Source organism: Stenella coeruleoalba (genome assembly GCF_951394435.1).
Source record: "Stenella coeruleoalba genome assembly, chromosome: 9".
Lineage (NCBI taxonomy): Eukaryota > Metazoa > Chordata > Mammalia > Artiodactyla > Delphinidae > Stenella > Stenella coeruleoalba.
Window position 1 is genome coordinate 17,251,040 of NC_137155.1, and position 25,267 is coordinate 17,276,306.

General features: G+C 46.6%; 2 protein-coding genes across 11 annotated transcripts in view; one reads left to right on the forward strand and one right to left on the reverse strand.

Annotated features, from left to right (window-relative positions):
- ATXN7L1 (ataxin 7 like 1) overlaps nucleotides 1–25,267 on the forward strand; it is a 402,335-nt gene that overhangs the window by 46,875 nt on the left and 330,193 nt on the right. For 9 of the 10 annotated variants that reach the window (XM_079931849.1, XM_079931850.1, XM_079931852.1 and 6 more), the window contains 3 exons: nucleotides 6,935–6,972; nucleotides 7,057–7,165; nucleotides 13,916–14,039. The gene's annotated coding sequence lies outside the window, so the exon portion shown is untranslated. Of the gene's footprint in view, nucleotides 1–6,934; nucleotides 6,973–7,056; nucleotides 7,166–10,362; nucleotides 10,503–13,915; nucleotides 14,040–25,267 lie in introns of those variants that run through there. The other variant, XM_079931851.1, reaches the window with a different exon arrangement.
- Nucleotides 1–25,267, reverse strand: part of CDHR3 (cadherin related family member 3) — a 69,181-nt gene that overhangs the window by 34,331 nt on the left and 9,583 nt on the right. Inside the window, exons 2-6 of the mRNA XM_079931854.1 lie at nucleotides 20,249–20,448; nucleotides 13,970–14,135; nucleotides 10,452–10,549; nucleotides 890–984; nucleotides 9–113 (exon numbers count right to left, since the gene is read on the reverse strand). Of these exons, the coding sequence (XP_079787980.1) occupies nucleotides 9–113; nucleotides 890–984; nucleotides 10,452–10,549; nucleotides 13,970–14,135; nucleotides 20,249–20,448 (664 nt within the window). The remainder of the gene's footprint in view (nucleotides 1–8; nucleotides 114–889; nucleotides 985–10,451; nucleotides 10,550–13,969; nucleotides 14,136–20,248; nucleotides 20,449–25,267) is intronic.

Consider the following 25,267-nt stretch of genomic DNA (forward strand, 5'->3'; position numbering starts at 1 on the left):
AGGCCTACCTGGTAAAGCGAGGGATCTCATCATTGATATTCACAATGTTCACCTGCAGCTCCATGGAGGCTCTGAGCCCTTGGCTATCTCTCACTTCCACGATGAGATGGTACCTGTCAGGAAACAGCCCAAGTCAGGGAGTCAAGCTTTGCTGACATGACTGCAAATGGGGTAGGGGGAGGGAGGGAGGAAAGTGTCCGTCCCCTTTCTGGCCACCCCCCTCCATATCCCCCTGCAGAGTCAGATCTGCTAGGTCTACCCTTCTTTCCTCATCTCTAAAACCCCACCCCTCCATTTCTCATCCTATAGTTATTACTGACGGCTGCCTTCTCCCGCCCGCCACGTTGCACACCCTTTCTCCATCCTCGCTCCCGTTATCTTGGCAAAGTGCCTCATCCACCCACGTAAGGAAACTGAGGCTGCCATGGATTAGATAACTAGCCCTGCTTCTCACACCTGCTGCAGATCCCAGAGCCAAACCTGTGTGGACCCCAAGGCCTGTGTGATTTCACCCTCAAGCCCTGGCTACTCCTCATCTCTTTCCCCAGAGGCCTGCTCACCTCCACCATTCTGCTCTGATGTCGGCGAACAGCTCTGACAGCTGCCTCTCCAGAGCCAGAAGGGCATCTGAGGCAGTCCTCCGGATGCTTCAGGGGCCCCCTCCCACACCTTCGATCTTGTGATCCAGAGATGTAGATTTTGGGTGGGAAGGAGGCCTTCAGATAATGGCCTTACTCCTGATCCCTCTTTGGAGCTCACTACCCTCTGAACCTAGCAGCAAGGCAACAGACCACTCAGGGCCTCCGCAGCTGCCCTCAGTCTGCACTAGGCCTGTTCCTTAGACACTCAGATAAAAGGTACTTCAAGCAAAGTCATTGGCAAAGGCTACCTGCTGTGTCCTGCTTCAAAGTCAAATTCTGTTGTGGAGAAGAGGGTCCCATTAGCAGACATTCTGAAACTCTTTGAAGGGGAAATCAGGAAATACTAAAAAACAAGGAAAAAAATATTACTGAGCACACCTACGTAGCTTTCCCCAAGAGATGAGTTTGTTCACTTCCCATTTTATATTCTTGGCCCGTGCAACTTTTTCTTTTTTTTTTTTTAAAGGGCACGCTATTTATTTATTTATTTATTTATGGCTGTGTTGGGTCTTCGTTTCTGTGTGTGGGCTTTCTCTAGTTGCGGCGAGCGGGGGCCACTCTTCATCGCGGTGCGCGGGCCTCTCACTGTCGCAGCCTCTCTTGTTGTGGAGCACAAGCTCCAGACACACAGGCTCAGTAGTTGTGGCTCATGGGCCTAGTTGCTCCGCGGCATGTGGGATCTTCCCAGACCAGGGCTCGAACCCGTGTCCCCTGCATTGGCAGGCAGATTCTCAACCACTGCGCTACCAGGGAAACCCTCGCGCAACATTTTTGATGTATCAGGATGAGGCCCAAATGGGCAGTTCTCAGGCTTAATGGTTCTTGATTCAAGAAGGCTCTGGATCAGTTGGTCTGAGCCTCTGACCCTGATCGGCTACACCCTGAGAAGCTGGTCACTGGATCCTGCTTCAATTACAGAAAATACACATAAACAGCTCCCTGCTTCTGAGTCCAGCATACTTATCCCCATCACTGTATTCTCACTTCTGCTTCCCAGGACAACTTCTGGCTTTGATTTGGTGTCTTGGCTTTAACCAACACTCTTTCAACACAGCTCCCATGCATTAGGAAATAGGACAGTACTAAAGCAAATACGATCTGGTCTCTTTCCTTAAAAGAACTCAGGATACGGTGCAGTGTGAAAATGTTCACAAAGCATCATTCATTACAATGATGGCAGGGAAAAGGAAAGAGACAAGCGTTAGAGAGAATGAACCTTAGCAGGTACTAGAGTCCAAGTTGGAAGCTGGTTTGGGATGTAGACGCGTTTTTTAACATCCCATCTCAGGGCTATGGCCTCTGGTCAAGCCTTTGCACATCCTGGGGAGTTGAGGGTCTGTCCTCCTTGGTTCCCAGTGCTCAGCCCAGCTGTCTTGAGGACCCCTTGCCCAGCACCAGTTGCTCTGATAAGGACACAGGCTTCTTTGCACATCCCACTGAGGGCCAGCCCATAGGAGGCCCACCCCTGTCCGTCCACGGGCGCTTGTCAGAATAGCTTCCTTGCTCCCATCGAGGAGTCAAGAAGCAGGGGAAGACCCTGGATCAGAAGAGCTGAGTCCAAGCTCTGGTTCTCACCTCAGGACCTGGGACAAGTCCCTTCCTTGCCTGTAACTTAGGGCTGAGTCCACCAACAGCTCGTCCGCATTATGGTAAGGATTAAATCGGAAGGCACACTGGAAAACGTGAAGGGCTGCGCGGCAACACGTGAGGCTTACGTATTTATAGCCATCTGTTCCAAAGGGCTTTAAGGGCAGAAGGTTTCATTATTTCCCACTAGGGTGAGGGATGATCTCTGGATCAGATCATAAGTGGAGGTTATGCAACCAGAGCCACAGCCCCTGAAGTCTAGAATCAAAGGAAACGTCAGCCGAGCTTTCCAACCCAGTGATTTGCTGTGTTGTGATCGCAGCTGAGCTCCCCGTAGAGGAGAGAGAACGCACAGAAAATAGATGAAAGCTCTCCTTTGGGGCCAATGAAAGATTTTTAAACGATTTTTTAAAGTGTTTACTGTCCGTTTATTATTTAATAACATTTTTCTAATTGTAATGAACATATTTTTAACCAAAAAACTGGGACCAAAAAGTCTAAAAAAGAAAATATTAATCACCTGTAAAATCTCATCGTTTTCATGAAGTCTTCTGTTCTTTTCTATGCAAACATACGCCCTCCAAAAAATTGAGATGATGTTCTAACCACAATTATAATATTTTGTTCTTTTTATTTATAGCTTGAGCATTGGCCCATATTCTTGTCTCATTTTATAGACTGGTTGGTTAATGATGATATGGCCTTCTACTGTAAGGGCTTATTTTACTAAGTCTTTCTTGCTGGTTACTTAGGTGCTTCCAACCCATTTTTAAGAGGAAATATTTGGCCAATGCCAAGAAGTGCCCTTCTCCCAGCTACCCCGCCCTCCAAATTGTATAAGCACCTTGACAGCACTCAGAGGTGTGATGTTTAAATCCCAAGCCCCCCACCAACTCTCCAGCTCACTGCCCGGGCCTGCAGCTGGCAGCGCGTGGAGCTGTCCTGGCTCTGTGAGCAGAGCCTTTCCTGCAGAGAATCCTCACATATCCACATGTCAGAGGCTCAAGCTGGATGTGCTGGAATGGCAGAGTTCAGAGACCCCGGCAAGGCATTTACTATATGCACCTGAATCGGGATGCCTTTCCACATGTGTTTTAAAATGCTCTAGGAGATAGGAGATAGGAGCTGGTTGTTTCCCAAACAGTGCAAGGTCTTGGGATATGGAGATGACAGACAGCCCTGCTCTGCCAAAGATGATGGTCAATCGAAGGAAGATACAGAGAAGATGTGGGACAGGTGCTCCACAAGGGATAAATATAGGATATTAGGGCAACAGAGAAGGCAGCCTCTTAGACCCATCCGGAACATGAGTCACACATTGGGGCAGTTGAGTCGTGAAGTGGCTCTGGATCCAGGCTGGAGCCAGACTGCTGAATCTGAATCCTGGTTCTACCCTTTTATGAGAGCTTGTGCAACAAAGAGGAATAATAATAAGGCATGCCCCATGGGGAGATCACGTAAAGTTCTAGAACAGTGCCTAGCAGAGGGAAGCTGTCCATGTATGTTAACTACTACTGTCCAGTTAGAATGTGAGATCCATGAGGGAAGGGGCTTCATTTTATTCACTGCTCTATCCCTATGCCTAACACATACTAGGTGCTCAATAAATATTTGTTAAATGTTCAATATTGGGGCTTTCTTCTCGCGTGTTTCCCATCTGAGACCCCCATTCCCACCTTAAAGGATCTTAAAAAGGCAACAACAACAAAAACGTTGCCAACCTTTATAAAAAGTCTGTTTCAATTTGGTAATGCTGGACTTGGGTATGAAATCGTCCTCCAGGCTCAGCAAGCAAGAAAAAAGCAACAGCAGCAGACAGAAAGGGGAGAGAGCTGTAGGATTAGAACACGTGGAATTTCTTTTAAATTTTTATTAAGAGGCTGATTTCCTGGAATCCCGATTTTTTTTTTCTTTTAGAGCCAGGCTAATTTCCTTTATCCCTGAACCTACGAGCTTCTGTTAATGGGAATAGCAGTTTGGTACTTAGAAAGGAGATAATATCCATAGACTAAAAATATTATGTCATGTGGCCATTTGCCAGCGACTCAGCAAAGCTTTCTGTAAAACCTGGCATTCTCTTCCCTTTTTAAAGGCTTGTTTAATCAAAGCTGCTCCCTTGATATTCGTTCTTGGAAAACAGAAATTAAATAGGATGAAAAGCAACGGCAGCCCCTCTCTGCTCCAATACTGGCTAAGAAAAGTCCTGAGTAATCAGATCAATTCTGTGAACAAATGCTTGTCAGACAAGCTCTCGAGCGTCCCCGCAGGGAATATTCCTTTACCGTCACCCCAGGTTTCTCTCTTTGCAGCCCCTTGGCGGCAATGTTTTGCTCACGGACACAGAGCTTCGGGGTGGAGAACGATGAGCAGGCTTCCTGCCCCATTCATCCTTTATTGTGCCACCGGTGCGGAGAGAAAAAAGGCTGCGAGGGAGCTGGCCCAGTTTCCTGAAATGTCAGGCTCCCTGGGGAGGGCACACCACCTCCGGGCCGGCACCCCCCCCCGCCCCCGCCCCCGCCCCCGCCCCCGCCGCTACAGCTGGAGTCACGGGCGAATAATGATCCAACCTGTGCTGATTTGCAGCCCTCGGTTGCTTTCGGGCCTGCAGTGGAATCAAGCGACAAGAATTCAGCCTCCCAGCTCGTAGGAAGAGAGCAGTCAATTTCCAGGGGCCAAGTTTCCAGGGGGAAGCAGGACCTTTATTCCTCCCAAGTCCGGGGAGTGCCAATGACCCTACCAGCCACTGAGAACATGCCCCCAAGCCCACCCAGAGGGCCCAGACAGGCAGCATCTCTCTACTGGGCCAGGGCAAGTTATAAAGATGACGCCACGGTCCTATTATTTTTCAGTGTAAGCTGAATGTTTTATAAAAGCCTCAATTCCTCTCTTTTCCCCCTATTCCACCCCAAAGCAGCTCAGAGGTGGGAGGTGGGGGATGGGAGTGGGAGGGAAGGGCGCCTAGGAGGAAAAAAACAGCTACCATAAAAAAACCTACTGCAAGCCCTTAACTCAACTGTGCTCTGCTTGTGTGTGTTATTATCATGAGGGTGAGCTAGGTGGGTTATAGACAAATATTTGTTTTTAAGAAGAGCCACATGTATAAATGCAACATGCTATAGATATGTAAAGGATGCAATCCTTTACTGAGGAAGCTGCAGATCTTCCTGTATTCTGTCAGTCTTCTTCCGTGATCAGCCTGGGTCCTGTTCTTTGATTCAGGCGTCACTAATCTTAAGAACAATGATGCCCTTCTATTTGAGGAAGTATCTCTCCCGACGTATGAACCATCATCAGTGGTGGTGTATTTGGAGTGGGAATTTTCAAATAGCACTGCTTGTTCCCTTCTCAAGCATTCTCACGAGGACCTGGAGTATAAAGCGTTTTGTAAAGACTTCCAGTGGAGACTCCTGAGTTAGGCAGATGCCTGGGGGGCAGTGAATAGTAGGGGTGTGGGTGGGTGGGTGGAAGGCGATGAGCAGAATCCCTTGATTTTCACTGGCATTACCTGGCCCAGGCGAGGGCCTCAGATCCTTCCCTCGCCAGGAAATAGGGGGCTGCTCAGGGGACCTGAAAACTTCCATCCAGTGGGACTGACAGTCATCTGCTGATCACTCTACTCTCAGGAAGACTGCAAGGTGATGCCACTTCTCAGAGCCATGAGCAAGATGGAGGTGGAGAGAGAATTGCTTCCCCTGCTGCCCTCCTGGTAGCCCAGCTGGTAGCAAGGTTATTGCTCTTTTAATTTCATCCTTTGTCTGCCCTGGTGGAGACAAAGCACATTTCACTTTATGCAAAAGTCCTTCCCTAATGGAAAGGCCAAGAGAAAGCCCCTTAATGGAAGAATTGCTGCACTAGATCACTTTGCCTCCAGCTGCGAAACTGATTAACGTCCTTCGAGTCTCCAAGGAAGCTCTGCTGCAGTCACGGTGGCCATTTCCAAGCATGAGGGGCGGGGAGTGTGGGAGTTGGGTGGGAGGGAGTGGGCCCCAGAGAGCCTCCTTCAGGAGGTGGAGAAAGGGCAGGCAGAAATGCCAGTAAATCTAATTATTCACACAGGGACCGTCCTGCGCGTCTCTGTGTCCTGATGCTTTGCCTCTGAGCCTCCTCCATCTGCACCCATCACAGCACAGAAGGTGCACCGGCAGGGGAGCGAATGCTGGGCCCCAGCCACACCGTCCAGCACAGAGGCCACCAGCGACGGGCACCTGTGACCGCAGAGCATCTGCACTGTGGCTGGTCCAAAAGGAGATGAGCTTTAAGTGTAAAATACACGAGTCCGAAGAGATACTATGAAAAAAAGGATGTACAGTATCTCACGAGTCATCTTTATGTTGATTATATGTTGAAATGATAATAGTTTGGATATATGGAGTTCAACTGTATTAAAATGAATCTCACCTGTTTCGTTTTACCTTCTTGATGGGGCTACTAGAACATTTAAAGGCACAGCACTAATTTCTGGCTCACAGTCTAGCTCTATTGGTCAGTGCGGGTCCAAACAATGTACAACCACATGCTTTAGAACTTTCTTTAAAAGGGAGGGAGCAAATACCAGTGGTTTCTGTATTAGCCCCAATTTTGCACCATCTGTGACAAACACAGTTTCACTTTATTAAGCTGGATGAGGGTGGAGGATTTGTTGTAAAAGAGTTGCAGGTTCCGGAGGTGTCCTAGAGCTAATATTTAATTTATCCTTCCTCCTCTAGTCGCTGCCATGAGCAAGGTGACTCCTGGAACCCACCAGGTAAGATGACAGGCACAAACCAAGCCCAGGTGGGTTCCTGCACATGCTTTGGTATTTTATTAAAGTCTGTGCTTGTTTACTCAGGTCAGTGGTTCTCCAATGGCAGAATGCGTCAGAATCACCTGGGAAGTTTGTGGTCCAATTCAGCATTCCGATGCAGAGTCTAGGAATCTGCGTTTTTGAAGCATCCTAGGTATGTTCTCATGCAGGGGCTTGAACACCCAGTGAGAAGCACTCATAAAGCAGTGTTCCCAGCCTTTCTGACCAGAACAGTCACCCAAGGTATCTGGCAAATCTGTAGATTCCTGGCCCCATCTCAGACCCACAGAATCCAAAACTCCAAGGGAGAGACCTGGGGAGTGTGGGAAACAGTGTCTTAAAGCCGTAAAATAAGTCAGAGAAAGACACGTAATGGATGACATCACTTAGTGTGGAATCTAAAAAATACAACAAACTAGTGAATATAACAAAAAAGAAGCAGACTCACAGATAATAGAGAAGAAACTAGTGGTTACCAGTGGGCAGAGGGAAGAGGGGGCGATTTAGGGGGAGGGAGTTAAGAGGTACAAACTATTAGGTATTAAATAAGCTACAAGGAGATATTGTACAACACGGGGAATGTAGCTGATATTTTATAATAACTCTAAATAGAGTATAACCTTTAAAAATGGTGATTCACTATATTGGACACCTGTAACCTATAATATTGTACATCAACTATACTTCGATTAAAAAAAAAAAAAGCAGCGGTTCTCAGCCCTGGCAGCACAAGAGATCACTGGGTGGGGTGCTTTAAAAACCTGATGTCTGGGCCACACCCCAGGTCAATCACATCAGACTCTTAGGGTGTGGGACCCAGATCTCTGTGCTTTTGCAAGTTCCTCTGGTGGTTTCAATTTACAGCTAAGGTTGAGAAGCACAGGTTTGGTCAATAGCAAATTAACCCATCTCCTTTCTCCTTGTAGGGAGCAAAATATATCATTTAGTACCACCAAGCGGGCAGAATAAAATGTCTATGTACAAAGGCCGTGGCATGTTACTTCCTGAACTGTTATTACCTTTTGCTAGTCTGAGAAAGGTTCCTTCTAGGTTATGTTCACTGCTCCTGAGGACTGGCTGTTGACTTTCTGTGCAGCTGTCAGTTCCAGCACAGGTGTTAAATACTTCATTAACGATTTCTGCTGCAGTGCCCCCTCCCCAAACAATCCTAAACTCACTGCAGAAGCCACAGTTGCAGCCACCCGGCTCCAGGTTCCAAGGGCCTGCAGCTGCTCTCCGATATCTTTGGATGGCATTACATTTTCTTTTAAGGGAGCAACACCTACTGTATTTGCTCCCCACCTGGGCTGCTTCCCTTCATCTGAAAGGGTAACAACCTGACTTAGGAGGTATTTTTGAAAGGGCCATGACCTTGTTCCTTCTGCCTAATTTTCGAAATATATATTGAAATGGAGATTTAAAAATAAATATTTTTCTTCACAGCCGAGATTCCTTCCACTCTGCCCCCACTGCATCTTGTACAAACTTTATAGTAATGATCTTATTGAATTATCATTATTTGGTGTATGCATGAATGTCTCCCATCCAGACTGTAAACTTCTTGAGGTACAAAGATGTGTCTTATTCGTCTTTGTATCCAAAGCATCTAATAGAAAGCCTGGCACATAGTGGATTCTTGGCAAATGTTGAAATGAATTAAATGTATAAGTGTGGTACTGTGCTTTGGGTTGCTGACTTAATGTCCATCCAGAATCCCTTTTCCCCTGGTCACCACCAAGCAACAGTGGCCATAAGACACAGTTCTGGCCATTGAGAAGTAAGCAGAAGACCCCTGGGTAGGGTTTCCAGGAGGGTCTTGGTTTCCCCACCAAACTGGGCGGGGGGGACAAACTGGGTTGGCCTGCCTCCTTTATCCTGTACCCCATCCTGCTTTCTTTTTCTCTTCTTCTTCCTGCCTGGAACTTAGAGGTAAAGCCTGGAGGTACAGCAGCCATCTTGTAATCATGAGGTTAACAAAGAGAGAACAAAGCCAACATACACTGGATGAAATAGCAGAAAGATAGGAAGAGCCAAGGTTGCTGAGAGTAGCAGCTGTGCCAGCCCTGGACTGCTTGCATGCCTGCCTCTGGTCTTCTTGTTATGGAAGGAAAACAAATCTCATATCCACCACTGTGGTTAAGTTTTCTGTTACTTTCAGACAAACACATTTGTAAGTTATAGAACAAGTGTGTTATTAATAAGTACGCATTTAAAGCACCTAGTATTGCTCTTAGCAGGTAGTAGGGACCCACTAAGTGTTTGCATGTTAATCACTTATTCATGCAGATAGAATCTTGGATGAACGAATGGGTTGATTGGTTGTTTTTTTGACAGAAGGATTGCCTTCCAATGATAACAAATTATTCCCTAACTTAAGATATGTTCAATAATCTTAAAACAGCTTTGTTGCGAACCCTGTAGAACCATATTCTATTGGTTCTGGAGTTCATTCCCAAAGCTCCCTCCTGTTAGAGAAAGTAGTCCAGTTGAAGCTGCAAATCATGCAGCAAAGGCAGAGACAGCCTCCTGGCGTTGCCGATTCCCCAGGTGTCATAGTTCAAGAATTCTCTTCTCTGTACGGTGGGTTTGCTGGAGTTTTGTCTGCTCCAAGATTAGACAGGTGGCATTAGCTTTGGTTTTTTCCTCTCCAGCCTGGGCTGCCCCGCTGCGTTGGGTACACAAGCTGGGAGCTGTGCACCCACCCATCGGTGGGCAGAGCTGGGAGCTGAGGCATCCTTGCCCAGAGATAAGCTAAGAGGCTTCTTGGCCTGAGTGTTAGTGGTTACAAGAGCTCCACTGGCAGCCCCCTTAAGGAAACTGATTAAAAAGGTGGGGATCAGCAGTCTCAGACTGAACCACGAGGCAATGCTGCAGGACTCAGTCTCCTGCTTTTCTCTGTGGAAATCCTCCTTTTCTTCGGAACTCCTGGGACTGTCTTCTAATTTTCTTTTAAAACTAGGCTCCAAGCAGCTTGTCTTCATCTCTTGAAAAGGAAGTGTTAATGCCTGCCTTTGAGGTATACATTTTATGCTTATTTTTAGAATAATATAGCTGGTTTTTTATCACCTTAGAATTTAAAAAATATTGAACAATTTTGATACACCAGCACTGGACTAAGTGGCTTTATGTGTGTTATCTAATACTAACCATCCCCCTACTATGGTAGGTGCTATACTATTATTCTTCCATTTTATAGATGGAGAAATTGAAGCTCAGAGAGATTAAGAACTTGTCCAGGATCACACAGAGCCATGGATCTAATGTGGGGTGTCTGTCCCCAGAAGCCCCTCACCCATTCCAGCCTCCCCGGGGCTCTGTGCCTGGCAGTGGACAGCAGATTCCTCCCACTGCCCCCACCCAGCCCACCCCGCTGAGACTCCAGGCTCCTGTGTCAAAGACCACACAGAAAAGCCCCTCTGCAGTTTAGCAAGGAGACTTACACCGAGGGGTGTGTTTTGCCTTGTGTCTTCTGGATCGAAGGCCTCCACCTGGTAAATGAATCCAGGCTTTGCTCCTTCCACTATGTAGAGGTCTAGACCTATACCAGCATGCAAAGGGGAAAAAAGAAACATTTTATTAAATAAAACAAACGAGGAATTCCCAAACCAGGACAGCCATATCGAGCCAAGCACTGGGGGAAAGAAGAAAGCAGTGATTAAGGCCATGAGTAAGACCACTGACCAGCTTGCATGGGTGGATCCATTTATGGGAATTAAGAAAGAGCTAGGATTGACCAAGCTGGTGTCAAGTCTTTATGTATCTCCCGGGTTGAGAGGTAACTAGGGTACTATTGTTTGCGGGGGAGGGGAGTGATAAGGACAGAGAGGTGGAAAGTAACCCAGTGGGAACCTCCAGTGTGAGTTCCAGATCCACTTTCACGTGCAAATTCCTCCTAAACCGAGCCTAGGTCACCCCTCAAGTGCACTTAGCATCTCAGCAGAAATGAGTTCCTGAAATGAGAGGCCTTATAGTGGAACAGAGAGAATATGGAAAAAAGGAGAGGGAGGGCTACCAAGGTTCAGGAAAGGGACCACACATAGATTCCGTCTACTTCAGAGTTCTCAGCCGGCAGGGTGAAGAGGGAGCAGACAGGGTCACTAGCACCACCAGCCTTGCCCGAGGGACCGCCATGCTCTGTCCTGGCATCTCTTTCTGAGAAGCTTTCTGAGAGATGACTGAGAACGTTAACATTAACTCACTCTTTTGGAGACACTATGCTGAGGACTTATGTTTCCTCCTTTCGTCTTCACAACAGCCCTGTAAAGTAGGTATTGTAGTTATCTCCACTTTACAAACAAGGACACAGGCTCAGAGAATTTGTGAGGTTGTCTCAGCTTCTAAGTAATAGAATCACAATTCAAACCCAGGCCATCTTACATCCAAGCTCCAGCGTACATTTGCTTTGATCACTGCTCAGGCTTTCATTCAAAAAAATATTGACTGAGTTCTCACTATGTACCAAATGCGGATCTACATGTTGGGAGTACAGCCATTCACAAAACACAAAACCCTGCTGTCATGAAGCCTGCATTTTAGTGGGGAGATATAGAAAATAAAATAAATGAATGAAATACATGAATGTTACTGAGCAATGTTACGGAGACGAATCAGGGATAAGGCATGTGGTGAGTTGGGTTACCATGTTAAATAGAGTGCTTCTGGAAGGTTCACTGACATTGGAGTCAAGATTCTTAAAGGAGGAGACAGAGATTCAGGGGAAGGGGCAGAGGAAACGGTGGATGCAAAGATACCGGGGTAGGGCGTGCCTGGGATATTCACAGACGGGTGAGAAGGCCGGGACTGCGGCAGCAGAGGAGTGAAGGGGAGATGTGTTGGAGAGGAGATGGGGTTTGGAAGGGGCTCATCGGATCTGATAGGACCTTAGGGAGACTCTGGTTCTCCTTGTGAGGGAGATGGGAAGTTCTTGCAGGGTTTTAAGCAGAGGAGTGCCTTGATTTAACCAATGTTTAAGAATATCCCTCTGGCTGTCGTAAGAAGAATCAACTAGAGGGGGCAAGGGCAGAGCAGGAGACCGATTAGGTGGCCACTGCCGTGATCCCGGCGAGCCATGCTGGGGTTGCTGGGCAGAGGTTGGATTCTGCATAAACTTAGAAGCTGGCAGGATTTCCTAATGGGTTTGATGTTGGGTGTGAAAGACAGAGGGGAATCAAGGGTAACTGCGAGGTTTTGGCCCATGAAACTGGAAAGATGGAGTTGCCAGTAACTAAAATGGGAAAGATGAGAGAGGCAGATTTGGGCTGGGATGGTGGGGAGGGAGACGGGAGTCAGGAGTGGTTTGGGGGCACATTAAGTCTGAGATGTCAGATTCTAATACCAGTTCCAGTGTGTGTCTAGGGGGGTTCCCACACGACCAAGCAATTCTCCAACACCAGCTGCGTGTCCCACAACTCAACTCAATTCTGACACTGTCTACCCAGAGATAGCGTCAGATTCCACAGCTGCAGGGCTCCATCATACAAGACAGCCCCTGCCCCTTCAGATGCCAATCACACGTCCAGGTGGTCACCTGTACTTCTGACCAACCGACTCTAGATGGGAGGTTCCCACAACCCCCTCCTCGGGTTCCAATAATTTGCTAGAGGGGTTTGCTGTCTAGTGAACACAGGGAAACATTTTACTTACTAGATTATTGGGTTATTATAAAAGGGTATAAGTCAGGATCAGCCAGATGGAAGAGATGCGTAGGGCACAGTATGGGAAAGGGGTAGAGAGTTCCCATGCCCTCCCCAGGCACCCACTCTCCCCAGGTTCCACGTGTTCACTAACCCGGAAGCTCTCTGAGCCCTGTTCTTTTGGGCTTTTATGGAAGCTTCATTGCGTAGGCACGACTGATTAAATCATTGGACATTAGTGACTGAACCCAATTTAACTCAATCTCCAGCCCCTCCCCCCTCTCCACTGTCCAACCTTCTAATCGTATGGTTGGTTTCTCTAGTGGGCAACACCCATCCTTAGGTGGGGTCCAAAAGTCACCTCATTAATGTAAGAAAAAACACCTTTATCACTCATCACTTAGGACATTCCAACGATTTTAGGATCTGTGCCAGGAGGGAACAAAGACAAAAGATATGTTTCTTATTATAAATCACAATATCATGGATGTCCATTAGACATCCAAATGGAGATGTTGGGTAGGACAGTTTTTATCTGAGTCAGGAGTTCAAGGGTGAAGCTGGTGTAGCAGCTTCTTAGTTAATTTGGAACACTACCCTTACATGTGTGTAAAGTGAATGCGTTTCTAGCTTGCCTTGTCCAGAGGACATTAATACGCTAGGTTGATGTTTAGCCATCTTATTTGACTTTTTACTATTAATATGATGTACTAAAGTAGATTTCTTTGAAAAAATAACAAGGTAGTATGTACTGATATAAAATGTGACATTGATAGGTTAATAAAGATGATTGAGTCCAAAAAATAGGAAACAAACAAAAATAACAGTGGACTTGGGAGTTGTCAGTGTATGGATGGCCTTCAAAGCCATGAGCCAGGGAGAGATCACGCAGGATGTTACCCTATGCTCCGGTCCCCTGTATTGTCCCTACCCTGTAGCAGACCCCAAATACACAGTCCCCTCGAGGGGTCAGCATCCATGCGGGGAATGAACCAGTCAGTCAATGGCCGGTATCCAGTGCTAAGCCTGTAAACGGGCTCAGCCCAGTTTCCTCCAGCATGATCCACTTAAGGTCCTTGAGCCCCAGGTTCCTCCCCAGGAGAGGCCCAAGAGAAGCCATGGATGGAAAGGGCTTTGTAAATTATTGGGTGTTACTATTGGGAGTCCTGGGCTGGCGGACGTTTCACTTATTCCCCACTCATTAAGCAGTTGCCTTTTCCAGGGAAACAGCTGCTTGTTTATTTACTTTTCTATTTCACTCTGTCACCCAGCGTCCTGCCTGATGCCACCGTCTGGGCTGCATCGCACACCCCGGTGTGTCTTACCTGTTGCCAAGTTGCCTTGAAACTCAGGCGGCTCATTCACATCTGTTACCTGGACCGTCAGGACCTGCAGGTCAGTGACACCCATGTCATCCTTCACACAAATCTGCAAATCAAATATGTGTGGTCCTGTTTCAAAATCTAGTTGTTCCTTCCCGGTGGTGACAACCTAAAAGCAAATGCACAATTCTTAGTAACCATGTGAAAGAAGATCTGTTTTGTATGCACACATTTTGCAAAGGGATATTACTAGGAAGGAGGCAACCAGCACCCTGGAAACCATCTTTCACTCACTGTCAGGGGAACTGGTTGTTTTGCCTGTGTCTTTCCGACATAAACCCCGTGACACTTCACTAAATGGACTCCTCTGTGGGCTACTGCTCTTCCTAGGAAAGACAAATATTCAGGAGACATCCTAGTTCCATCTACTGGAGATGGAAAGCCCGAAAAATTTAAAACCTATCACTACTTGGGGTAGGCTCCTAGGCAAGTCCCTTAGCTACCCTGAATACAGTTTGATTTTCTTGTCTTTAAGATGCTGCACTTCCCTGGGATTGCTGTTAAGTTACGTCTTGACTCATCATTCCCCTCTAAGTTTCCCAAGGCCACATCTAAGAATAAACAAGAGAAGGATACATCTGCAGAAATAAGAAATGATATTTACTTACACCAACAGGCTCTTTGGGTTTTTGGTACATTTCCACACATTCTTCCACTGTCAGAAATGTGTCCTGTGCAAGACAAGTGTTTTGGAGTGGAGATGTGGAAGGGGCACCAAGCACCAGGGCCAGAGACATATCACCAGAATCTAGACTGTTGCCAGCAGGAACCCCTGTGGTCCATGGTAGAAGGGCCCTGCTGAGGTTAACTGGAGGCCAGTCTGTGACCTCGCACATCTATATGCACATCCCTGCCACCAACTTAGCCTGTGGAGCTCCCAGAAGGCCCAGAGCCCTTTGAGATATCAAGGACTAAATTTCATAAATATCTTAATTTATGCTCATAGAAGAACCTTTTGGTTATTAATACAACTGGGGCCAGGCAGGGAGGCATTCAGTATCCTCTACTGAGAAAAGCACTTAGCTCCTATCCAGTTTCCACCACTGGACTTCTTTGTGACCTTGGGAAAGTTACCTGACCTTTCCCTGATTTTGTTTCCACACGACTATCATTAGGTAAATAATTCTCGCCCTAGTTAAACAACTGAAGTATAATACAAGGTATTATAACAAAGAGCTAGACCACGGTACTATGGAAAATCATGGGGAAAAAAGTTCGTTGTGAGATGTGTTTAGTCAAGGAGGACTTCATGGAGGAGGTGGTGGGCATTGTGTTTGACTTTGTACGATCTGGATTGATTATGAGAGGAGAGGATGGCCACAGATGTGAATGAGCACATGCAGTGGAGGGGGCACGTATGGAGGAGGGTTGAGAGGGGAAAACACAGTAATCTTGTCACCACCAATGAACAGGGTCAGCCTGGGCTCCACACAAGTGGAGATGACCTGTCTCTCTGCTTGGCACATGGGAGGTGAGAGGCAGCATAACATAGGAGTCAAGAGTGTAGACTCTGGAGCCAGACTGACTGGCTTCAAAGCTCAGCCTTCCCATTACGTAACCTTTCCGTGCCTCAATTTTACCATCTGTAAAGTGGGGATACTAATGGCATCTGCTTTCTGCAGTTGCTGGGAGGACTCCATGAGCTAATCCATGGAATACTTTGATCCCTGTCTGGTGCTGAGCGAGCACCCAGCAAGTGCTGAGTTTTATTATCATTAGATGTCAAAAACTGTTCAGTGAATGTGTATCCACCAGAGCTGCCCCCGTCACAACAGTCCTCTGTGCTTCCTGATTTACACCCTAGCTTCCAGCTACCTAAGCCTGGAGTCCTCTCCTGAACTCCATGCTTGCAGATCCTTCACCCCAATGTTACCTATTGACAGCCTTTCTCCTTGGGGCCTGGCTCTAACACCCTAGAGGAAGAAAATAGAACAGTCAAAAAAAGGTCTAGGGCTTCCCTGGTGGCACAGTGGTTGAGAGGCCGCCTGCCGGTGCAGGGGATATGGATTAGTGCCCCAGTCCAGGAAGATCCCACATGCCACAGAGCGGCTGGGCCCGTGAGCCATGGCCGCTGAGCCTGCGCATTGGGAGCCTGTGCTCCGCAAGGGGAGAAGCCACAACAGTGAGAGGCCTGCGTACCATCAAAAAAAAAAGGTCTAAAATGTTATATCTTGGAACCAAAGGAATTAGGTTGCTGCCAACACATGGAAAAGTTGCTTTTGCTGTTGTCTTTACCAGCATTAATTAAACGTTCATGTGCAAGGCTCTGGCCAAGACATTTTGTGGAGTATTTTATTTAATCATCGCAATAACCATAGGTTGGAAAAACTTCCCCCTTTCACACATCAGGAGACCAGAGCAGGGAGGAGAAGGAACTCCGAAGATCACAGCTGGGAGTGGTGGAGTCTCTCTGATGGTGGGCAATCTGGCTGCAGAGTTTTGCTAAAAGACGATAAGTTTAGTTTTAGGTGTGTTAAGTTTGAGGTTGTTCTGGACAAGGCTGACCAAATTTACAAGGTCCACAGAGCTCACGACAGCAGATGAGGACAGAGCGGTGTTAAGCTCAGAGATGGGCCAATGGCAGGGGGGCAAGCGCGGCCGCCATGCAGCCTCAGAGAGCGCCTGCCCTTACAGCTCTCGTGGATGTCCGTTAGTCCCGCCTCCCTGACTCCTCGGAGCTCTCCTTCTTGGTGCTGCTCCAGAGGTGAGCCACATGCGCTGCTGGATGAGGCTTGGATATCCCTCTTGGGAGGCAACAGTGAGGCAGCGCGGCTTGGGGGCGATGAGCAAGTGTTCTTGGGGCCAGCCTGCCTGACCTCAAATCTCAAGTCTGCCACCAGTTAGCTGTGTGAACTTGGGCGAGTTGCTCAACATCTCTATGCCTCAGTTTCCCCACCTTTAACATGTAAGTAATAATAGCGTACCACTTCATAGCATTGTTATGAGGATTAAATGAACGCGTTCACAAAATGTTTAGGGGAATTCCTGGCATATGGTAAATGCGCCATAGATGTGACTTGTCGTCATCATCATCACCTTCAGCGTTATTAATCCACCTAACCCCCCACCCCTGAAGTCTCAGCAGCTCTGTCTAAAAGTAGGGCAGCCTGCCTCTGGCATGATTGGACGTCACCCTCAGAAAGCCCTGCATGACTGAGTCCCAAGGCCAACAGTGACTAGACGTCTGGGCCAGAGACCCCAGAACCTTATGGCTAGGTCACCCTGCAGAGAGGGTCAAGGAGGAGCCAGGTTCTGCCACAGAGATGGCATTGCTGTGTTCTGTGGGAACAGCCCTTGTGAGCAGTTTGGGTTGGAGAATAGCGACTTCTTGCAGGGGATGGTTGATAATACTGGGTAGTTTCTGGAGAGCAGCAACAAATTCTTGAGAACAGCTTCAGGATGTGTGAACCTGTGGCCCATCCTAGTACCGACATGGGGTCCTGGGCAGCTGTTGGCTGTGGTGCCAGGAGGGCACCAGGACTGGGACTGTACACTGAACACGTGACCTAGATCAGTGGAGAGGCTCAGAAATCCTCCATTTCTAGAGGTCAGGAACAGGATGGAACTCCTCCTTGACTGACAGCCCTGCTTGAATCACACATGGAATGTGGGAAGGGCAGGTATGATAGCGGAGGATTTGGGGGCTCATGCAAGCAGGAGTAGATGTGCAGGGCAGTGTAGGGGACAGAGCCTGACACTGGGAATGGGAAGACCTGAGTCAAGTTCTTATTTCATCCTTTCTGGCTCTGTGATCTCAGACAAATCAGCAGTTAACCTTGCTGTCTCTTTGTGATGTTATTTCTAGAATAGGGATTTGCAATTTTAATAGTGATAATATCAGTTTTAGTAGTAACAATTAAGAGACCAGGATGTGGACGTGCTTTTTTTTTTTTAAACAGCCCTCATTTTTTAAATTAATGTTTATGTATGTATGTATGTATGTATGTATTTGGCTGTGTCAGGTTTTAGTTGTGGCATGCGAGATCTTTCACTGTAGCACACGGGCTCTTCATTGCAGCGCATGGTCTTCTCTCTAGTTGTGGTGTGTGGGCTCCAGAGCATGCAGGCTCAGTAGCTGCAGCACGTGGGCTCTCTAGTTGTGGCACAGGCTCTAGAGCGCACAGGCTCAGTAGTTGTGACGTGTGGGCTTAGTTGCCCTGTGACATGTGGGATATTAGTTCCCCGACCAGGGATCAAACCCAAGTCCCCTGCATTGGAAGGTGGCTTCTTAACCACTGGACCACAAGGGAAGCCACTGAACGTGCTTTAGAACATCTGAAAATCTGAAATAGCTTGGTCATCCTCATCATTAAAGGCTATAGACTATGAGAGGCTGGGAATGAGGGCTCTCAAGTGGAAATAACCCAAATATCTGTCAACTGATGAACAAATAGACAAAATGTAGTATATCCATTCAGTGGAATATTATTCAGCCATTAAAAGGACTGAAGTACTGATCCGTGCTACAACATGTGTGACCTTTGAAATTTTATGCTTAAGTGAAAAGAAGCCGGTCATTAAAAACCAAATACAATATGATTCCATTCATATGAAGGGGTTCAGAATAGGTAAATCCATTAAGACAGAAAGTAGTTCAGTGGTTCCCAGGGCCTGGGAGGATAGGAGACAGGGGAGCGACTGCTAATGGACTTGGGGTTTTGTTTTGGGGTGATGAAAACATTCTACAATTAGATCGTGGTGATGGTATGTGAATAGAGTAAAAACCACTGACTTGTGTACTTTAGACGCGTGAATTATATGCTATGTGTATTATGTCTCAATAGAGCTGTTTAAAAAAATAATGAGAGCTCTAAAACCAGACTACCTGCCTTCCAGTTTCAGCACAGCAGTAGCTGTACAACCCAGGGCACGTTGTCTCACCTCTCTGTTAAATTTTGCATCATTTCCCCCACCTGTACAAAGGAGATAATCATACAAATAACATCATTGGCTTGTTGTGAATATTACAAGAGTAAACACATGTCAAGCACTTTCCGCAGTGTCCGGTGTATACTACGTGCTCTGTAAGTGTAAGCAACTGGCAAGGCTTAGAGGCACAGATAAGCAACAGCTGTTAAAGAGGAACCGGAAGTCAAGGGAGCAGGTAGATAGGCAGGGAAGTCACAGAAACAGTATGTGGGCCCTGGGAATGTACCCTGGATGGTGAGTTGAAGTCTTCCTGAATGTGTGCTCCTTGCATACCAGAGGGCCTACCCCTGGGGTGCAGAGAATACCAGATGCTGGGTTCTTGCCTTCAAGTCCTGGGCTCCACAGGTCTGCTCTGAGGCCCAGATATGCACACTTTCTGAAAGCTCCCCTAGTGGCTCTAATCATCAGCTGGGTTTAAGAACACCTTATGTATCTCAGAGAGGCAACCGAGCCTAGACCAAGCAGGTCCACTGGGTCCCACCAGAAACCCAGAGCAATGGCAGGTGGGAGCAGGGGCAAAGCTGATGATGACTGTGGGAGGTCCCTACGCCCATTGAGGAATGAGGTAGGCCTGAGGGATAATGCAGTACAAGCGGGTCCAGACACCTAGACCCTAAAGACATCCTTAGAAGGCCTTTGAGGTTACCAGTAGACATGCAATCAGCAGGTTTGTCCTGCCTAAGGAGAAGTGAAAACTTTGGAAAAGACCCAAATGACAAACGAGAAAACAGCAGCAGTGGCGTGGCTCTTGAATGTGAATGATTGGGGTCTGAATTGCCCAAGAGGAAACATTCACATAGTATGGCTGGACATCCAGACTTATATTTTTGTTAAGGGTGCATTCTTCCATATGAAATGTCTCCTCATAAATTTCCTTCTGAAAAATTACAGAATCATAGAAAAGAAGAATCACCAGGTACAAATTCATCAGGGCCTCGTTTTTAAGGAGATCATCACACAAACCGTGCCACCCAAAGAATTCAGTTACTGTCAGCACCTCTAACACCTGTTATCGTGTGAGGGTGGTTGGCAATAAGAAACAAACCTTTTATTTGTAGCAAATTGAACACATTGTTCATTTGGACTGAATTAAATGGAGAAAAAGTCCAAAGCTATAGGGGCATCTAGCACAGAGGGCTGTAGAATGCCCCAAACAGAATGCCCGGATCTTACAAGAGGGGAGATTAAACCAGGGAAAGAGGAGGAAATGATCACTGATCGAGAATCCCATCCACCCCATCTTCAGGACCCCTCTTTGTGAGCAGCTCCTATTGGGAGTAAGGTGGTGCTTACCTCAAAGTCAGTGTCTGACAGCCAGTTCACCCTGAAGGCCTCAGTGAGGGGACTTGAGTTGATTAGGGGAAACCCTGGGATCACAGGTGACAATGATGCTGATAATGTCACAGAAAACTTGTGCACTGAAGTCTCAGGTGGAGAATTCTCTGCCACGTTGCTTGTAGCAGGTAAGTGGATTAGGTGTAGTGCATGTCCCACTGCGGATTTAAAAAGGATGCAAAATGACATGAGCACAAAGCCTTGTGCTGGAAACAAGGACTTAGCAGCTTGGTCTGTGGCTTCAACTCGTAGCTCAGGGCAACACTGGAACCCAGTCACTCCCCAAGAATGAAGACTCTTGCCAAGAGCTGGAAACAGGAATGCGAGATCATCTCAAAGCCAAGAAAACAACCACCAGCAAACAACCATGAAATCTGCTTCTGTCATTCTGGAAATAACGCTGCTGTCTTTCTTTTGTCTCTCTGCTTCCTTTCTGGTTTCTCCCAGCCTTTGTGAAGAGCCAGGGAGAGGGAAATGTGATGCCTTAGAAGACAGACACCCCTTGGAGGACCCAGTCTGGCCATGGCATCCTCTGTCTTACAAGGGCCAGGGAGTCTCTAAGAATTTATTTTCCTTCTCCATGTCAGTGTTTGATTCAGAGGCCATTGAGAATGGAGTGTGCATGAGAACTCCAAAATCATGCCAGCTCTCCCCACATCCCTAAGGAATCTCACGGACAATGATTTATTATTACTGGATGCTGTGGGCATCATGGAGAGGGTCAATCAGTACATCATGCTCGATAGAGTGACTCCCATTTCACAGAGAAGGTAGTGAGAGACTCAGGGCAGGCCCGTGAATTACCTTGGGCTGCATTACAAACAGGGAATGTTATGATGTCAGAGAAAATGTGTTTCTTCCAGGAAAGCCTTAGGACACTCTAAGGTCTCCTTGACACTCTGCAGGATTTTGCCAGCACAGAGGAGAGCAGTGGGTCATATTCTTTATGCTTCCATAATGATGGTTCCTGTAGGGGTTGAATAGTGCCCCCCCCAATTCATGGCCACCCAGAACCTCAGAATGTAGCTTATCTGCAAATAGAGTCTTTGTAAATGTAATTAGTTAAGAGGAGGTCGTGCTGGATTAGAGTGGGCCCCAAATGTAGTGAGTGGTGTCCTTATGAGAACAGGATAGGACACAGAGACACACACACAAGGAAGAAGCCCATGTTAGGAAAGAGGAACAAACTGAAGTGATGTAGCTACAAGCCAAGGCATGGCAAGCAACCCCCAGAAACCAGGAGGTAGGCCTGGAGCAGCTTCTCCCTCAGAGTCTCTGGAAGGAACCAATCCTGTTGACACCTTGATTTCAGACTTCTGGGCTCCTTAACTGTGAGAGAATAAATTTCTGCTGCTTTAAGCTGTTCAGTTTATGGTAATTTGTTACGGCATCCCTAGGAAATTAATACAATTACCACTTAACCAATGGTCCAAATAAATGCATCATGTAAAATACTTTCTCTCATTTACTCCTCAGAATAATCCTCTCAGATAAATATTAGTGTCATCATTTTACAGATGAGGAAACCAAGCTGAAGGACACATGGTGAATAATAAGTAATGAAGCCAAAATTTACACTGAGGTCTTGCTTCTCAGCCAGCTTCCAACCTTGGCCACCGTTAGCCACTGGGGACAAAAATTCCTGGAATGGGAGGAGGTAGGGGGGAACAGTAGAAAGATCTGAAAGGTGCAAAATTTCTAGAAACAAACAAGCCATGGGAAAATGTTGGCTTGTATAAGAGAATGTTTTTATTTCAAATTTGGGGGAGGGGATGCAGAGAGGTAGGTAGAAATGCAGGAGAAAGTGAAATATAAACACATTCACCGATACAAGCTTTCCTAAATCTAAAATCATCTGATTTCGTTTAGAGACTAAAATGCATTATGCATAAGTTATTTTTTGCTGGCGGCATTACCCGATTTTATGGGCAAGGACTGTGCAAGGACTCAGAAATGTCAAAACAGCTGAGGTTTAGGGTGATGTGAATACAAATGGATTTTTTTAATCTATTAAAATTGACTTTAATATTAGAGCATCCTTGTGATTAAAAAACCAGCAGCAAAATAGTATGCCTGGAGTATTTAGAGGCAAAAAGTTCCCCAAAATAGTTTTTCAAAATGGGAAAAATAATCAACTGCTGTGGTGGGTTGGGTTTTGTGGGTATAATTCCCTCAAGCCCTCTTTTCCCACCACTGGAATCTCCACCCCACTCCCCCAAGCTGTTCACAAGTGTGTTCCCTCCCAGCTCAGCAGGGCAAGATGGTCATGAGCAAAATGAAAGGTTGGCAATTTGTCTCCAAGGGCCCCACCCCCGACCTGATCTTGCCCCCTCCCACTCACTCCAGTGATTCGTGCCCCTCTAGCCAACGAGGAAGGAGGCCTCTGAGCATGTTTAAACAAAGATGTAACTCACTACATTTTTCTCAAGAATAGCATGGGGTAAGGTAGTGCCCGGCCCAAAGGAACAGACTGAAACTAGTAACCACTCACCTTCACTGGGCACCTACTCACTGGGCATCATGCTAGGTGTGCCTGATTTCATCCATTCTAACCGTGGTCCCTGGATGTAGGTATTGCTGCCACGATTTCACACACCTGAGACTACACACCCGGTAAGTGGCCATGGGGGGCTCTGGCTTATGCATCTGGGTATGTATATAACAGACTGCATGTCCCCCACTACAGACAGTCTGTTGCTCCATGCTCATCAGGTGACCCTGCATGTGGGATGCATTGTGGTTATTCTATGACCTGGTAGCAGCATAACAAGATGGTGCTGGGAGCTGCTAAGAGATTGGACACATGACCAAGATGTTAGATTTGAGTGATGTGATCTGTAAGAGGCCATTTGGGGGAACAGCATAAGGCATGGTGCTGGGTATTAGCTTCATATGGGCTCGGCTATGAGAGGCTTGCTAAGCCCTACTCAGGGCTCCCCACAGCCTCACCTTGAACAGATAGATTACCACAGCCACCAACCTTGCTGCGGGTCCTGTGGCAAACTGGAGAGGCCATGCTCCCCAAATATGTCCAGCCGAAGCTCCTAGTTTGCTTCATGGGGAGTGTATCCATTGATCTTGTTGCGTTAATTATAACTTGGTTAAGCCCTAGGCTTGAGAGGCTAATTCTATGGAAGAACCAACCTTCCAATCCAAGTCTTGACTCCAAGGACAGGACTCCTTTGCATGGCTCCATGCTGCCTCCTTACACTTATAGAGCTTGTTGTGCTCTTCCCTGAGTGGTCCTATTTCACATAGCAGTGAGGGAAATATTTCAGAGGGAAAAGTGGATCTATCCAGTGGCCCTTAAGCACTTTGTGTTGAGAACTACCTATTCCATGTATGGATAAAACCAGGCTGTGTCTTTGAATATGCCCTTTCTGCTGACATTCTTGCCAGAGCTGTTCTGCTCTTCATCTGGAGGCCTCTCTTCCCAGGAAAAAGTTATGTATGCCAGGGTCATGTAACTGAACCCTAAAAACTTTGAGGCAGACACTCCAGGGACACTGATAAGAAAGGTGGCCAAGCTTGGATCTCCCAACTCTTAGTCCAACACCCACTTTCTCCAGCTTCCTTGCTGTTAAAAGCAGTAGTAGCAGTATTAAAGCAATAGTAATAATAATAATTAGTGGCTAGGGTCCACACCCTAAAAATAGAGCAATTAATAAGATATAAAATTCACCAAATATTCAGTTCATTCATTCTACAGATAAGTATAAGGTATGTCACCAGAAAGACAAGATCCAGCCCCATCCACCAGAACACAGGCACCAGTCCCCTCCACCAGGAAGCCTACACAACCCACTGAACCAACCTTACCCACTGGGGGCATTCACCAAAAACAATGGGAACTATGAACTTACAGCCTGCGAAAAGGAGACCCCAAACACAGTAAGTTAACTAAAATGAGAAGACAGAGAAATACACAGCAGATGAAGGAGCAAGGTAAAAACCCACCAGACCAAACAAATGAAGAGGAAATAGGCAGTCTACCTGAAAAAGAATTCAGAATAATGATAGTAAAGATGATCCCAAATCTTGGAAATAGAATGGAGAAAATACAAGAAACGTTTAACAAGGACCTAGAAGAACTAAAGAGCAAACAAACAAAGATGAACAACACAATAAATGAAATTAAAAATTCTCTAGAAGGAATCAATAGCAGAATAACTGAGGCAGAAAAACGGATAAGTGACCTGGAAGATAAAATAGTGACAATAACTACCGCAGAGCAGAATAAAGTAAAAAGAATGAAAAGAATTGAGGACAGTCTCAGAGACTTCTGGGACAACATTAAACACACCAACATTTGAATTATAGGGGTCCCAGAAGAAAGAAGAGAAAAAAAAAAGGGACTGAGAAAATATTTGAAGAGATTATATTTGAAAATTTCCCTAATTTGGGAAAGGAAGTAGCCACCCAAGTCCAGGAAGTGGAGAGACTCTCATACACAATAAATCCAAGGAGAAATGTGCCAAGAACATATTAATTAAACTATCAAAAATTAAATACAAAGAAAAAATATTAAAAGCAGCAAAGGAAAAGAAACAAATAACATACAAGGCAATCCCCATAAAGATAACAGCTGATCTTTCAGCAGAAACTCTGCAAACCAGAAGGTAGTGGCAGGACATATTTAAAGTGATGAAAGGGAAAAAACTACAACCAAGGGGCTTCCCTGGTGGCACAGTGGTTGAGAGTCTGCCTGCCGATGCAGGGGACATGGGTTCTTGCCCTGGTCCAGGAGGATCCCACATGCCACGGAGCGGCTGGGCCCGTGAACCATGGCTGCTGAGCCTGTGCATCCGGAGCCTGTGCTCCACAATGGGAGAGGCCACAACAGTGAGAGGCCAGCGTACCACAAAAAAAAAAAAAAAAAAAAAGGGTACAAAAAACTACAACCAGGATTACTCTACCCAGCAAGGATCTCATTCAGATTTGATGGAGAAATAAAACCTTCACAGACAAACAAAAGCT